This window comes from Erithacus rubecula (genome assembly GCF_903797595.1).
Source record: "Erithacus rubecula genome assembly, chromosome: 1".
NCBI classification, from domain to species: Eukaryota; Metazoa; Chordata; class Aves; order Passeriformes; family Muscicapidae; genus Erithacus; species Erithacus rubecula.
In genome coordinates, this window is record NC_136658.1 from 42,476,947 (window position 1) to 42,494,419 (window position 17,473).

The 17,473-nt window shown below is 38.5% G+C and overlaps 1 protein-coding gene across 1 annotated transcript in view; it reads left to right on the forward strand.

Moving 5' to 3' along the window:
- IFT88 (intraflagellar transport 88) overlaps positions 1-12,635 on the forward strand; it is a 41,031-nt gene extending 28,396 nt beyond the window's left edge. The window contains exons 24-26 of the mRNA XM_079301484.1: positions 3,476-3,527; positions 10,882-10,977; positions 11,652-12,635. Coding sequence (XP_079157610.1) covers positions 3,476-3,527; positions 10,882-10,977; positions 11,652-11,773 — 270 coding nt within the window. The 3' untranslated portion in view covers positions 11,774-12,635. The remainder of the gene's footprint in view (positions 1-3,475; positions 3,528-10,881; positions 10,978-11,651) is intronic.
- Positions 12,636-17,473: the final 4,838 nt, after the last annotated feature.

Below are 17,473 nucleotides of genomic sequence, written 5' to 3' on the forward strand. Positions count from 1 at the left end.
TTTTAAGACCCCTTTAAGTATTGGAAGGCTACAATAATATTTCCCCAGAATCTTCTCTTCCACAGGCTGAATAGCTTCAATCCTCTCAGCATGTCTTCACTGGAGAAGTGCTTCAGCTCTTTTTTCATCTCCATGGCCCTCCTCTGGGGCCTCTCCAACAGGTCCTTACACTGGATGTGCTTACACTGGACACACAGCTCTGGGGTCTCAGGAGAACAGAGTAGAGCAGGTCTGTCTGAAACAGATAATGTGTCTACAATGGCACTTTTAATTAGTCAATGCTTTAAGGTAGATCTCCTTAAATATTTCCTCTACTGTGTCACTCAGAAAAGAAGAAAAAAAATTAATTCAGCCTTTTGAATAAGCTTGATTGTGTTGTAATTTAAACTAAACCAGTTTTCATTTAAGCAGATGAAATGAAATGCTGTAAGTTTAAAAAACCCAAACCACCCCCAGACCAACTTTTGTCTTGCCTATGTGCCCCCTAAAAACCACGACCAATAATAAAAATATAACAGGTTTCTTGTCAGTTCTGCGAACTTCATTCCTGCAGACATCCCAGTATTTCCAGCCTGAGTAAGCTTTGAATGGGAGCAAAAATCTGCCCCTGTGGTTCCAAGTATATTCTCTCCAGAACCTCTGAAGTCTGAGGAATTGCTTTCTTCTCCTTCTTGCATCTCCTTGTCTTGGCGGGACATGCTCCCATCTCCTTCTTCTGGCTTTCTCCTCTGCCACACTCTGAAAACTTTCCAGCTGCCTCCCAAAAGAAGGGAACAGCAACTTCTGCTCCCAAGGAACCCACTGACACAGTTTTCTTAAAAATGAACACTGTTGTAGTTGGTAAGGGAGCAAAGATTCTATGAAAAGATGTTTCAGGACATACTGCAGTTCAGTATGCACCTGTCCTGCATTAGTAGTGGAGTATCTTTCTGTGACAATCTCTACATCAGTGCTGTCTTGTAAACAATAACCCTGCAGTTTCTTCTTTTGCTAATGTTATTACATCTGAGTTACCATTCTCTGGTTTTGGATTTGGGAAGAGGTTTTTTTGTTTGTTTCTTGGTTGGGTGTGTGTGTGACTTTTAGTCTTCTCTCTGCCATCTGGCTTTGGAAATTACTAGGGTTTTTTTCCTATGTTCCTTCTGTCATCCATGACCATACAGTCATAAACTATACTTTCTAGTTCTAAAATTACCAAATTTTAATATTTCACCACCTATGTTTCCAATAGTTTCCCAACTGAAACCAATACTGGTTTCAGTTAGCAGTAACAGATACAGTTCAATTGCTGCTCCCAATATTAGACTTCTCAATTGCACCCAGTAAAGACAAAATAGGTAAAATGCTAGTGTAGTATACCTGCATTTCACAGTCTGCACACATTTTGCACCTGTAAAAATTTATCAAAATTTTCTATTTTGGTGGTGTTTTTCCAGAATAAGTATATCCACATGGAGTTTATACCAAAATAAATATTCTGGAGTACTTATTTCCCTCAGTTCTCAAATATGGACATGTTAAATACTTCCAGCCAAGAATCTGGGAACATCTGTGGAGTTCATTCCCTGTAGAAATTTTTCTCCCTGCTTCTCACAGCATTTAATTTTTACTGCAACCTTCATATGTTGGAGCATTTAGACCGGGAGGGGGGTTGTGAAGAGTGGGGCTGGAGTTTTTGTTTTTGTTTGTTTTGATTGGGGTTTTTTTACTGCATTAGTCTTCCTTTTTCATGCTTCACTCTAAAAAAGGACAGGTAATAGTGTAAAAGTTCACAGAGCCTCCTTGGCACTGCTGTGTACACACATTACTATTTATTTCCGTTAAGTGAGCTTAATGACTGAGAACGGGCTGATGGGGTGTGGTGAGAAGCAGTGATGAGAGGTGCAAATGCTGGAGAGGCCTTACTGCCTTTGCTTTCAGGCATCCATATCTGGGCTAACCATCCTAAATGTCTTTTGCAGTCCTGGGAGAAATAGGCATTTTTAGGGTGGAAACCTATTTTGAATGTCTCCTTTTAGTATGGGATTACTTACAAATACTCACTTGGAATTTTACAGGAGTTAATAATATGTTTAAGCTGTAATTCTTATGTAATATTTTGGGAGGAAAGTCCTAGGATGTAAATGCCAAGAGGGCACTGTCACATAGAGACAGCTTCCCTTGGGCAGACAGAAGCTGAGCTTCTGCTGTCACACTGTCAGTCATTCAACAGTTGGAGAGTCTGGACAGGCTTCCTGAAGGATTGATATCTGCTACTTCACTGGGCTGTGAAAAGGATATTTAATCCAAAATTCGGAGAACATATTTTAGACTTGAGGATTTCCCAAAACAAATAAAGAAGTGTGAGAAATTCTGGTCCCAGACTGAATTGCTCCAAGACCAGTCCTGGTTTCACACTAGGCTCAATGCTTTCCTGTCTGACTTCTGTGAGTTTTGATTTAAGAGTTCTTCCTTTTTCTGTTGGCATGAACCTTGAAAGTTCTTTCACTTCTTTGGTATAATTCCAACTTTGCCAGACTTCATGATATTTTTCTGGTGAAAAATGAGTGAAGAAGTTATAGTAATTGACCTGAAGACATGATGTGTATTTTAATCAGATCCTGAATTTCTATTTTGGATTAAGATGCAGAGATACTTTATTAATAGCTGAGTGCTTTAAACATCAAGTTTTTGTACCTATCTATCAAAAAGTCCCTCACTGAGGTGTCCCTTCTTATAATTGACAAGATGTATGCATAAGAAATTTGGTGTTTTGCCAGATCTAAGTCTGCCATGTCATACAGAGGTATTGCTTTGATAAACTGTTAAAGTTTTCAAATAACACTCAAAAAAACACAGCTGGGAAATGTTTGTGGTGCCTTCCCCTATGCAAGAGAGCTGACTTTTTAAACACAGCTTTTAAAGTATTTACCTTCACCTTTATCTTGCATTTAACACTCAACAGCAAATTAAATTTTGCTGTGAAACACAGTTCTGTGCCAAAAATTCAAAATCCAAGATCCATAGGGTGAACAGTTCTTTTTATAGATTCCCCGACCTCTCTCTTTTGAGTCTTTACAATAATAAAATGCTTGTGGGATTTACAAGACGTTAATAGGCAGAGGCTACTTTGAACTCATGCAAGGAGGGCTATTTTGCCTGTTTTTTCAGCTGTGCTTTACAAAGGAACATCTGAGCTATTTTTATGCACATTCCTTGTATAAATTTTATCTGAAGAAAAATAATTTTTTAAATATATTCTAGCTGAATTTTACAGAACGCTTGTTATATATAGACATTGGATTTAACCCTGATTTTAAGGACAATTTTGTCTGTTGAGAAACAAGCTTTAGTAGTTACAGTATAGTAAGTCTAGTTTAACATTCTTCTACTGTTTTATTAATAAGCTGAGTTGAATTTTCAATTATTTTCTCTAATATATATTACTAAATGGGTTTTTTGTTCTGTTTTTTGAACCTTTTCCACTGTTCTGCAGCGTGTTAAATCTGGCAGAGATGGCAGTGCACGTAGCCGCAAAGAAGGAAGTGGTGAGTAGTCAAAGCTTCTGCTTAAATATCAGTTTTGACAGGATCCTGAAGAAAACAGATTTTCTGGAAGTGTTTGTAAAGCCTCCTTTCATCCTGAAATGCACACAAATATGCACTGAGTGATATGTAACATTTCACAAATTTTGTTTCATACTTTTTGATTTTTTCATCGCTGTATGAAACCGCAGCTGGTACAGTAGCATGGATTTGGTTTAACATTTGTGTTTTATATACAGATCTTAGGGTATTCCTAAAGCCAAATTTCTGATTGCTTTCAGTACTGTGGACTTCTGTGTTTTTATCCCACTAACTTGGTATTTGAACATTTTTAACTTTGGAATATTTACTAAAAGGAGTAATTTATTATAAGAAAACAGAACACATAAACCACAGAAAATAGGAATTCATTGTTTCTTCATTTAACACGAAGGAAAGGGAATTTGTGGCCACCGTGTAATCTGTTATGTTAGGTGTTTGTTAGAAGTTCAGCAGATTGTTCTGTGCAGCCAGCTCTGTAATAAGGATAACATACCCTTTACTATCTTTGAGGTCATCCCCTTTTCTCTGTGTAGCAGAAGTAAAGTTCTGAAGTCTTCCCTAGAAAAAAGCTTCCTCTCTGGCTACTCAGTCTCCCTGCTTCTATAGATTTGCAGTACTGATTTCCATAAATATAAAACTCTTGCAATGTAAGTCAGGAAACTGCTCTGTTTTGTCTTTTCTGCACTCGGTAGTCCTTGCAGGATTAATGATTTTTCCCTGCCATTATTAAATCAATGAAATTAGTAATGTAAACCTAGCATTAGTAATGTAAACCTAGCAGTCCCCTACTGCTGCTCTAAGGAAACTCGCAAACTTCAGGCAACTTCAGCCACCTGCATAAAACCCCCCATATTTTGATCCAAAAAGGAAATGGTTTCTTTGTATCCTTCTTTTGGTTTATCTTGATATCAATGGGTTTCATTAGAAGATATTCTCTATAAATTCATGCCTCTCTTCCCTTCCTTTTGCAGAGAAATAATTTATGATTTTTTTTCTTATTTGGTAATTTTATTTCTCCACCTACATAGCAGATACTTTACTACTAATTTTTATCAAATTATGTAGGGTCATGAAAAGTCATGGCAATTACTAATGTAATCTGAAGATGACCTTAGAATGCTGTTACATTTATGAAGTCTGCTTCCCTGGATTTTCTGAGGGTTAAGAGGGAGTTTTAGATGCTTTAGAGAGACCTCATTCCTTTTTCAGCTCAGTAGTTTCACTAGAGGAGCTTCTAAAAGAATTTTTTGATGTGTGGAAGAGCCAGCCATTCACCAAGGATTGAATTTTACCTGTTCTGGGCCTCAGGCCAAAGTAATTCTTTATTTAAGTAACAGAGAGGGATGGATGAAAGGATGCTAAGACAACATAAATCCCCCAAACTACCAGTTTGTCAATATTTCTTTAAAGACAGAAGTATCTATGGAAAGTTGTCTTCTTTTATAAAAAAATAAGAAAGAGGATTAGAGATTAAGCAGGACCAGAACTGACCTAGAATTTGCCCTATCAGTAATTCTTAGATGATTAGGTTCAAGATATTATGTCAAATAGATGAAAGAGTGGAAAAAAGCAGAGTTTGGGAGCAAGTTTGTGTAAAAGTATGTTTGAGAAGTCTCCATTATACAAATTCTGTGCCAGAGATCCAGCCTTTCTGGAAATGACTTGGCAAACAAGCAGAGGTACAAAGAAGGTGCTGTACTGAGCCTAGAGTTAACTTCCTGCTGGGATTCTTAATTAAAAGTTGTGGTGAGCTGTACTACTTAGATGTATTTTTAGAATGAGTCAAAGGCGCTGGGCACATTTTAACTGGTAATGTTGTCTCTGGGGAGCCTTATCAGTGAAGAAGCTAGACATTCATAGCATCAGATGTTAAGGACTGTGTTGTTTTTTGTCCACATTGTGCTGAGGATGACTAAGAGAACACCCAAACATTTTATTTTGTCCAGTTCTTGGCTTTGTTCACCCGGGTTATGAGCTGTAATTTGCAGTTTCATAAATTTCTGTGCATGGCCTGTGGGAAGGCACGTATAAAATATAAACATGGGTTATTTTATTTCATAATATTAGTATGCTTTTGATAAATTAATGACTTCAAAAGGAGAGGGGGAAAAAAGGAACATTTGTATACATTTTAAGGTTAGTCTTTTCCAGTGGTGTTGCCAAGACCAAAAGGTATAATTTTCCCACACTGTATGAGAGATTTACCAGCATTACTGAGCCCAGTGGAGCATGGAATCCTCTTTAGGTTAGTACTTACTAGCTAAATTAAAGTACTTACTAGCTAACTGAAGTCTCATGCCTTCCAAATATTTTAGGTATGATGCCTGTTTTCTTTTTTTCCTCTTAGCAGCTCACTGTCCCCACACTTGCTAGTGTTCCTAAGAGATTTCCCTCCCCCAAGTATTTTGTCCCCATATAGTTATTTATATTAAGAGTATTAATAATTCAGGTTTCCTTGTTTAAGGAAATATGATCTAAAATTGCTTTTAAAGAGAAAGCTACAAAGAAAGAACTAAGCTAGCAAGGTATGTACTTCATAGGGCATCCAGTACTTCATAGGGCCAATATAAATTAAAACAGGAGGTGTACGAGATGCACCAAAGCACAGTTTCAGCAATATGATGGGTGTGTGCATGGATGGTAGACAGAATGGAAACAGAGAGACTAAGAATCTCTCTGCTCTTGTCTTGAGAGAAATATAAGCATTAAATCTAAAATCCCTACCCAAAACTGAACTCAGTATAAAAAGTGAAATTTTCTTCTCCCCAAAATTATCAGATTTATGCTTTCCAGTCTTACTTGGGTTATGTTGGAAGCAAATAACATTGATACAGTCCTGTTAAAATTATTCTTCTTAATTTAAAAAGGGGGGGGGAAAAATCCCAGAACTATGAAACCTTGAAGGGAGCTGAGAGTACATCTGAGTTTAGGCAGTTCTCAAAGACTTTCTTTCCAATAATCTTGTTTTCATGCTCACTTTTTTGTGTCTGCAGATCTATGGTTGTAACATCCAGAACTTAGCAGTTGTGTTTTTTACTGCCATGAGGTATTTTTCCTGTTTAATAGCATAATGCCTTTATGTGTGTAGATAATGCAGAGTGTGGCATTAAGGAATCCATTCCTGTGGCAGTGTTTACTTGCTCTCTGCTTTGCCCAGTTCTCTGAATGGAGGGTTTTGTGCAGGATGAGAGGAGCCATGCAGTCTCGGGCAGGACCCCAAAGCAGTGTTGAATTCAGAAGATGAAAAGCTGAGTACTTTGCATTCTCCTTGTTACCTAGCCCTGTGAGGATGAATTTGGACAATAAACCACATGGGAATAATTTAGGTGTCTTTTCCCTTTTTCATTTCACTGGTCACTGTGTCAGTTTGTCCATCCCTGAAGATTTCCCATATTCAAACACCCCTTACCATCCCAGAGGGATCTCCTTATATATTATCGAATTATGTTTTAGATGTTAGAGCTGTAGGCATCCCAGTTAATCCTGACTGTGATAAAGACAAGATATTTTCTTGTTACCCTGCAGCCAGGACATGACAATCATTTTTATTTGCTAGGCTTTGTGTGCCTGTTGATGCCTCAGTAATTACAAGTCATTGTGAGATGGTTCCCTTTTCTGTGTGTGCAAAATAGAAAAAGGTTTTCTTAATTAGTGGAAAAGAGAAAATCTGTTGAAGAAAACGTCTTAATCTGTTTTCTGCTCTAACCTCACCTAAGGAGTTAGTTTAAGTGACACACCACAAACAATTTTTGTTCAACAGAATTTCAAATCAAAATGAACAGCAGTGAATTATAAATTGCATCTACTTCCCATGCTGTTTCACTGTTTTAGTATATTATTCTGTCTTCTGCATTGAACTTAACTCTTCTGTCAAACCAATGCCCATTCTTTTCCAAAGATGATTTCTTCATCCCTAATATGAAAAATATGTAGAGCTGCACATAAAACACATTCTGGATTTAGTGGAGAGTTAGCCCACTATGCTCTTTATTACATAAACAGAGGAGGTAGATTACCAAACAATATCACCCTTTGATGTCTTTTCTTGATGAGTAAAATAGTACTAAAAATTTTAATTTATGTCTTTCGTGATACTGTAATTTCCAATGCAGTAGTCCCATGACTAATTGCAATTAGTTAGATTCCTCTGAAAAATAAATACAAATAGAATGGATTGTTTGGCCTGAAGTACACACAGGTATCATGTGATACAGGAACTACAGAAATACATAAAAACATTGAGAATCTTTGTTGCTAGTTATCACTACTTAAAATAAGACTATTGCAAAGCAGGATTACTTCTGCATCAGATGTAATGATGTATGTTGCATCATTAATTGTTCTGCCATATAAAAATGGCCATTTTTTTAAATTTGGTTTTATATTTTGATTTTTTATTCTCATCCAAATTCTATGTGAATTCTAGAATCTATGTGATTCTATTTGAATTGGTTTTTGTCAGACATTGAAGAGATTAGCATGCAGAGTGTATTATTAATGTCATTGTATGCATAGTCCTCAGTAAAGGCTGTTGAACAGACTGTGGAGTTTTATGTGTATTACTTTAGTGAAAGTTAGTTTCATTCTCCTAATTCAAAATGTATATAAATGTAAATAAAATCCTTTTCCTAGATGGGGTGAGAACAGCAGGGAATGATGAGTAGAAATTGTAAAACTTGCCTCCCAAAAGTATGCATGTCTGTGATAAAATGCTTTAAAAACAACTCCTTCCCTGAAGTTCTCGTAGGATGCCAAAATCCTGAAGTTTATATTGCAAGCTTATATTCCTTAACATTGCCAAATTATGTGTGGATGTATACTGAATAAAAACATGTAGATGATTCAACAAACAGAACTACAAAAGTAATTTGGAGATGAGATTTAGACTTCTGGCAGATCATGTTATATGGTCAACAGAATTTTTAATAGCTGCCATATTGGCTGCCAATTCCTCTATCCCATGGCAAGAATGTCAATAAAAGCTTACCCCAAATGGCTCAACAGCTGGGACATTCCTTCTGAAAGCTGGAGCTGTGGGTTTCAACTCCCTCAGGTGAAAGAAAGCATTGAAGCTAATCTCTCTTTTCCTGAGCTGCTGTCTGACATCTCCATGGTGGCAAGCACCTCTTACTTTCTCCTGGATGCACTTTAAAATGAAAGGTGCTCCTCTTCCTCATCTTCAGGTATGTTCAGAGCATACTGCAGTCCCCAGAGACTTGATGTGGTTTTGCATATTGCATACCCTAATTTAACCTGAATGTGAAGAACTAACCAGAGGGTTTGTTAGCCTTCCATTCACTCTTGCTAGATAAAATGCTCATAAAGAAGTAAGGTGAGCAGGGTTACTTTGCTGATCTACCTGAGAAAGTTTTCATTAGGTTACTTTTAAATGTACCTAGTGAAACTTAAGAACTAGGACATCTAAAGAAGCCTCTGTTTTCAATTGTAATTTTTTAGGGCAGTAAAATGTGCAGGTATTATGCACTAGTGGTATGCACCCAGTTTGGTTAGTCTATCATCTTTTTTTTCCTTCTTTCTCTTAATATAAAGTCCTTCACCTTCCTCTGGTAGTATCACTAACACCCATGTCTTTTCCTCCTTCACAGTTGAAAACATTTGTTATGCCATTTTCCTCCTCTTTTATTTTCATTGCATTTGTCCTTTCTGGTGCAATTCTTCCTTTCTGAAACCAAAAATTAAACTTGTATAGTTTCTTTGACTAGTTCAGTCTTCCCCTAGTGTAGTCTGCTGTATTTTTCCTGCTTTGTATCTCTTTACCGCTTCTTGCAACTTTATTTATCATCTTAAAAATTACTTGCTTTCCATTATGCAAGACTGTGCCTACTTCTGTCCTACTCCTTTTCTCATTGATTATTAGTGTTTTCCTCATCACATTCTAATCCATACCACCTTTGAAGACCAGCTCTCACCTCTTTGTTGCACAGGCCAGTCCAGAGCCCACTGACATCAAGGAGAGGCCCTTTTGTAATTTCACAGCCCTTTGGTTGAGTTCCTTTCAGGCAAATCCATTTTCTGCCTGTTTCTTCAAATCCTTTAACTATTCACTTCTTTCATGAAACCTGTCAGCAAGAATTGGTCCAAGGGAAGTGGGTGTATGTTAAAATTCATATTCCTTGCTTTTAAATTTCAACTGTAATCTGTGTCTTGTGAATTTATTAACTGTTTGACATGTAACTGTTTGTATTAGATATTTCTTGGAGCAGAGAGGTCTTCCAATTTAGGGCTGAGCAAACAGAAGTCTATGGTAGTATTTATAGAGAGATAAAGGTTTGTTGTATTTGTAGAAGTTTGTGGGGGGTGGTTATTTTAATTATAACAATATCTATTAAAATAACATTGGTATTAAACATGACAATTGAAATGTGTTGCCAGGTTCAGACTTTGCAATTAATGTTTGCTGAATGAAACCCCTTTTTCCTCTTTACAGATGGAAAACTTTTAGTACCTGCATTGCTTGGTGTTGTAAATGAACATGTCTCTATTTGGCTGCACATCCTGCTTTGTAAATGCACCAAGTCAAACTCAAAATGTTTTCTCCCTGGAGAACAAATATTGCATAAAAATTTGTTGTAACAGATGAGATTTAAAGCTTGCCATTAATGTGAAAAAGAGATTCAGAGGTGAACAGAATATTTAAAGTGTCTGGAATACTGCTGTGGCAGGAGAATGTTAATCTGATGTTGTCTGGGCAGGAGGCAGCCCTTGGAGCCGACACATTCCTTGGGGCCCTGCTGCAAGCTGAGCTGCCAGCACAGTGTTTACAGCAGGGCCAGCATGGTCTGTGCACATGAGCTGTGCCTGCCTGCCACGCAGACAGCACATGGCAGATGCACTCTGCTAATTAAGAGCAAACTTAGTGTTGCATTTAACCTTGACAGTATTGAGCAGGTGGATCACACTGATGCATTAGTAAGCACACAAACATTGGAAATGTCCTGTGTACATTGTGACAGTGTTTATATTATCATGCTTATTTTAACTCCAAAATGTGACTGTAATTTATAAGCAGCTGAAAAGTCAGCATTCGAAGCAGAAATATTTTAATGTGTTTACTCCAAAGTCATAAGGCTGTATATGTCTTTTAAAAAACATTAACACACACATGTGGACACAGTGTCCACTGTGTTTTAAAGACCACTATTACAAATGAGTACTGTGTCTGTCATGAAAAGATGGTTTCATCCAAGTCTAGTTTGACAGATAGTGGTAGCTGAATTGATGTTATTCTTGTATCATGGTTTCACAGAACATAACAGCATGCTATTTGTCTTAATTTTTTTTTTCTGTTCCCCAGATACTGGTGGTACCAAAGGGGAAAGACTGAGTGCCAAACTGAAAGCTCTGCCTGGAACAAGTGAACCCTATGAAAGTAGCAGCAATAAAGAAATAGGCAAGTGGGCATCTTATGCCTTTTTTACTTTCATGGTCCTCAGGGAGAGGAGAAATAAGGAGAGGGGGACAAAAAAGGTTGTTGGAAGAGCCTGTAAAATTAGATGATTGGGGAAACATTTTCCTATTAAAATAAGGCTTTCACTTCATTGTTCAGAGCTCACTATAATGTAATTTTAAATATTAAGAAATGTTGCCCATGTTAGTATTACTTTCAATATCTGTCTGCTGCATCCGTTAAGTCAGTTCTTACCATTCTGCAGTCATAGGTTTTTCAATAAGACTGAATTTTCAAAGGGATTTAAAAACCCAAATCCATGTGGAATGTGGTACTTCCTAAAAAACAATTCCTCAAACAAGTCATCAGTCTTGCTGTTCCTTGCATGTTTCCAATGTCTTTTTCTCACTGTAGTGTGATAAATTTATTTTTTAAGAAACCAAAAAGCTTCCATCGGTAGAACTCAGGAACTTTGTTCTTGTGCCGTGGCTCAGTTCCTGAATGCAGTGTTTTGTTCTCCTTCAGCATCCATAAGCTCTTTCTGATCTGCATTCCAAAGACACAGATGTGTAGTGCTAAATCCTAATCTTGTATTTGATTTTGTGTGTTTAAAACCAACTAAAGTTAAAGCTAAAATAGTTTGTAACTGTTTCACATGTATTTATTTAAAACCCTAGATGCCTCCTACACAGATCCACTTGGCCCACAACCAGAAAGACCAAAAACAGCAGCAAGAAAAAGAACAGAGGAAGATGATTTTGCTGATGAAGAGCTAGGAGAGGATCTGCTTCCAGAATAGCATATGGGCCACTCATCATTTTTTTAATCCTTGTAAAAGTTTTAGCTTAAAAACTTATAATTAGTAATGATTTTGTAGTGGATTTTTATAAACTATTTGCAAAATACTTTGAACATCTGGTACCTTATGTTAAAAGTATGGAGTTGTAATTGCAGTGTCTTCTGTGATTGATTAAAAAAAATAATGGTGAGGTTATTTTACTCATGCATAAGATCTGCACAAGTACTCAAACACATTGCAAGCTGTATCAAATGTGTAAAGCTTTTGCTTTCAGAGATAAATATAATGATAATATGAAACAGAGAAGCCTCTAAAATTTCATCTTTCAATGCAGAATACCTTGAAGCAATGCTTGGAAGGTTGAAAATCCCATATCCTTCATCCAAAGCCAGAGTTTATTCCTGTGAACTGACCTGAAAGTGCTGGGTGTGACCTTAAGGTCCCAGTTCAGCAAATAACCTTGCACTCATACCAAAGAAACCATGTTAATTTTAGTCTACACTTAGATGAACCAGAACCATTTTGCAGTCTTTTGGCAAAATGTCCCTATTTTTGATTTATATTTTGAGTGGTTGGAGTTGTCAGGATTTCAGCCTAGTTTGTTCAGAATTGCTAATTAGATTGCAGCTCTTGAGTCTTGTGTTGGAGACTGTGGCACCAACCACACAGTGGTAGTTTTCTACAGCCTAAGCTGAGTATGGGCAAAGAAGTTAGTTACAGAAATCACCATTTTGCTTATGAACTGAAGAAGTTTGATCTGAAGTTACTGAGACATGTTGAATTCCTGTAAAAGGAATCACTTTGGGTGATGAAAACTATTAGTCAGGTGTTCAGAATTTCCTAATAAAAACTTGCAAAACTAGTCCACTGAGCTGGCTTGTTTTTGGAGCCCTGGCGTGAGTTTGGTTTAATAGTTAGACTTTGGTTATTGCAGTTTGAAATGCAAGAATTCAATCTTCTAAAATTTTCAGCGCTTCATCTCAGTGTTTGTGCTCAGACTGTTTCCCATAACAGTGGAGAAGTTTCTTTGTATCTTTGTGAAATGTTTTTTCAGGTTTTAAAAACACTGCCCAGTTTCATAGGATGTCTGCAGGTGGCTGGAAGTCTCCTGTGGGGTGTAGGAGCTTCTTTGTGTGTAGCATGCTTCCCCTGGGACTGGAGCCACATTCCATCTGGGATTGCACATCTTCTGCCTGATGGTACACAGAGCATGTTCAGTGCTGTTCATAGAACACCCCAAGGGCCTCACCAAAGAACAAAGACACGGTAAGCTCTGGGGTCTGATCCTTCTAAGGAAAAGAGCATGAGAAGGAAGTGCATAGCAGCTGCCTTATTTCTGCAGGTCTCTCTTGCCTGTTCCTCAGTCCTGCTGTGTCTACAGCTCTGGTTGTAGAGTGACATATTCCTAAATGTGGTGGTCGTTTCTGTCAGGCTTAGTCTTGGAAGACCTAGACCACCAGGATGCCACATGCCACACGAGAGGGAGCATTTTCAGCTACAGACTGTGGTGGCTGAGATATCTGAGTTAATCACAGTAAGAGAAAATACATGGACCCATGGCAGGGAGCATAGCTAAACCTGTGGAACAGTGCAGAAGAGAAGGCTGGTGAGATACATGGTCTTCTAACACAAAGACATTTGACTAGACTCCAGTGGGTTGACCCTGACTGGATGCCTGGCACCCACTGAAGCCTATTATCCCTCTGCAGCTGGACAGGGGAGAGAATGGGTTAAGGACCAGGGGAAATCACTCACCAAATATTATCACAGGCAAAACAGATTTAAATTAGAGATATTAATTGAATTTATTGTTAACAAAATCAGAGCAGGATAGTGAGTAGTAAAATAAACCTTCTAAACACCTTCCCCCCACCACTCCCTTCTTCCCAGCTCTACTTCCTCCCACTGTGGCTCAGGGAGACAGGGAATGGGGGGCATGATTAGTTCTATGGCCTCTGCCACTGCTCAGGGAGAGGAGTTGTTCCCCTGCTGCACCATGGGGTCCCTCCCATGGCAGACAGTTCTGCATGAACTTCTGCACTGTGAGTCCATCTCATGAGCAGCAGTCCCTGTCACACTGTTGGGCGTGGGTGACTCTTCCCTGGAGTGCAGTCCCACAAGGACAGGCTCCTCTCCCTGAGCCTCCCATGGGGTCACAGCTGCCTCAGCATCCACCTCCTCCAGCCTGGGCTCCTCCACGAGCTCCAGGTGGATCTCTGTGTCCCTGTGGATCTCCATGGGCTGCAGGGGCACAGCTGCTCCACCACAGTCTGCACCAGGGCTGCAGGGGAATCTCAGCTCCAATGCCTGGAGCAACTCCTGGCCCTGCTTCTGCACTGTCCTTGGGATTTACAGGGCTGTAACTCCCACATGTTCTCATCCTGCCCTTCTCTGGCCAATTGGACTTGTGCAGTAACTCTTAAAACATTGTTCTTAAATATGTTATCTCAGAGGTGTTACCACCGTTTCTAATAGGTCCAGCCTTAATCAGCAGCACTTGGAGCTGCCTGGCATTGGCTCCACTGGACATGGGGGAAGCTCCTGGCAGCTTCTCACAGCACCCACTCCAAAGTTTGGCCATGCAAGCCAAATACAGCATCTAATCAAACATTGCAATCACATAAGCATGTCCATTATAAAGTGGCATGAAGTACCAATAACTTGGGATACAGTTCACAACTTAGTCTGTAGAAACACTCCTGTGGACACCAGAGAGGTTTGATCAGCAGCAGTTTCTCAATTTGGTTTGTCCAGATGCATAACTACATTGGGTAAAATTCTGTGGATTATAAACAATTGCACTTTTGTTCCAGCCCTGCACAAATTCACAGGCAGTTCTGGAACATGCTGTTTCCTATGTACAGACTCCCAGGGACTTCTGGAACATGCTGTTTCCTATAGCATGAGGATCTGATTATATAATGCTTTGGGTTATGATGAATTTGCATGTTATTTTGCAAGCACAGTTGAGCTTGTTCTGAATTGACAAAAAGCCATGTGATCCAGTTCCAGCACTGGAATAATGAGTCCTGCTGACAGTCAAAACGATATAGCCCAGGTTCATCCACTTCAAAACCCTGTTCACTATGGCTGCATCTCTACTAGAACTGCAACTTTGCCAGGGCAAGCCCAGAGCAGAGGAGGGGAGGTGTACCCAGCTGTTCTGTAAGATCAGTAGCACAGCAGTGCACAGTAGCACAGTTTTGGGCCATGACAATTCATCTCCCAGACAGTTGCCTTGCATGATCCAAAGGTAAGCCTGGGCCAGGAACCATTCTTGGGAAGTAGCTTCAGCACATCATCCTTCTTTGGTGTAAGGTGTTCTGTATGAGGGAGCACAAGACTGAAGGACTGGACACAAGGCTGGAGAGTGATCCCTGATGGAGATTAATACAACTGGAATCTGTTGAGAAAGAAGCTATATTCTGAAGTGCTGTGTCACCATGCTGTTGGAACCCCTCAGGCTGTCACACAGGTGAACACACCTGTGGGATTCAGGCAGCTCAGCTCTCCACAAAGATGTGACCAGGCCAGTGGAGTGCTTGTTTCAAATAATTTCCTGGGTTATATGGGATTACTGTGCTGTGTTGTGATGTCCCTGACCCTGGCCTTGGCTGGCATTTAGCTCAGGTGCAGTTGTGTTCCCTGTTGCTGTGTAGGATGCCCTTGGTCCTGTGATAGGTCTTAGAAACCACAGGAATGGAAACCTGAATGAGCTAAATAATTCTATTTTCATCCAAGAAATTCAAGCAGGAACTTTTTGTCAGGCTTGGTTGTACAAAACAGACTGCATCTCCAGAAGCCACACACTGCAGGTATGTGCTTCCAGCAGCATTTAAACCCCCATCTTGTGTTTATCCTTCTGGAATTAGTAGATCATTTAAGATTCCTGCTATTATATTAATTTATTCTTTTATGTTAGAAGAGGAGCAACATTAAACCTAGGATAGTGCTGACCCCCCCCCTCGAGGAACTGATTTGTGAGGTATTTTAGCTTCTATTGTCCTTGAAAAGATTATTATACAATAATTAACAATCCTCAGTTTACCTCTTAGACTTGAGATTTTCCTCAAGATAGGAACTTTACATGCCAAGTTACCTTTCTCTTTATATATATGAAAAACGTCTCCTTGTACAGTTGCCAAATATAAATGACTACTTGAATAGTATTTTATTTATGTATTTTTAAATAAGCCTAGCTGTACAGCATCAAAACATACTTAATCACATATTTCATGCTTTTCTCTGAACATCCTTCACTACAGATTACATGACTTATTACTTCTAAAACAATGCTATTCCAGAGTAAAATTGTACAAAGATATAATTAATAAAATCATAGAATATTTTGAGTTGGAAGAGACCTTAAAGATCATGCAGTTCCAACCCCCCTGTTGTGGGCAAAGACACCTTCCACCAGACAGGGTTCCTTCAAGCCCCATTCAAACTGGCCTTGAACACTTCCAGGGATGGGGCGCCCAAAATTGCCAATAAATAGTATTATCATAAAATTTTATGATAAAGGGCTGTTGCTCTTTGCAAGAGCAGTATGAGATTATAATAAATTAATTTAATTTGCTACATTTTGATTATTCTTCATGTCAAGGACATGATCAACTTTATGGTAAAAAGGCTATTTTTAACCTGTTTGCTCCTCAGTTTCCACCTTGGCTAAATGAAGTCTTTTGAAGATTCTGCACTTCTCAAGAATTCACTTCTGCAAAGTTACATTGCCTAACAACTGTAAAATATGCTGGGATGCTGCTGCAGAAAATGCCATGCCATGGATGCTGAAGAGTGGTATTACAATGTTTATAGCTGCAGGGAAGATGAATGGGAGCAGAAGAGTTTGGGTGACAGGTTATCTGCAAACAGAATATGAGGGAGAAGGACATCTTTGGGGAGCAATTTAATTGTCTCTCTGAAAATTTATACCTGCTGGGAATGCCAGCTGAATGTTTGTTCCACCCAACAACATGAGTTGTTCAACTTGAAGGTCTGTACCATGATTTTTAAAGCCTTTTTCACATCATTATTTCAGATATCTCACTAATGCTGTAGCAGGATGGGAATAAGGATTTGGAATATGCCAGTGTTATCATAATGATCTGATGATAATGATTTTGAAAAGGATTTTTTTCTCCTGCTATGACATATTTTTCTCCAGCTGTTGGTAACAATATTAGGTTGAAGACACAAACCTGGTGTGTCTTTTGTTAAACACGTTTCAGTGTTTAACATGGTGTGAAACACTCTCTGGTGGAATCAAGTGCAGGTTTCTTCTTATTTGTATGAACTGTCTTATTTATATGAACTTTATATGTCTGTCTTATTCTTGGAGAGCTTAGTCTTCTTTGGAACATTCTGACTTTCTCATAGCAGGAATTTGTGGAACTGAACTTATTATCTGACATTGATCGCTGAGGTGATAATCTCAGGAGAGAGGTAGATACCACTCCCAAATATAAATATTGAAGTGACAGTCTCCAGAAGGAACATTTAGAATATTATGTAAAAATAAAAGACATAGTTCTGAATTCATTCATTGAAATATCCTGTGTTACATCAAACTCAGGATGGATTTCTATATATATAACTTAATTTTTTTTCAATATTTAATTTGTATAGGTATTTTAAATCTTCCTCAAATTCTAAGAAAATTTAAAATTAACTCAAATGAGAAAGATACTGGTTAGTAAT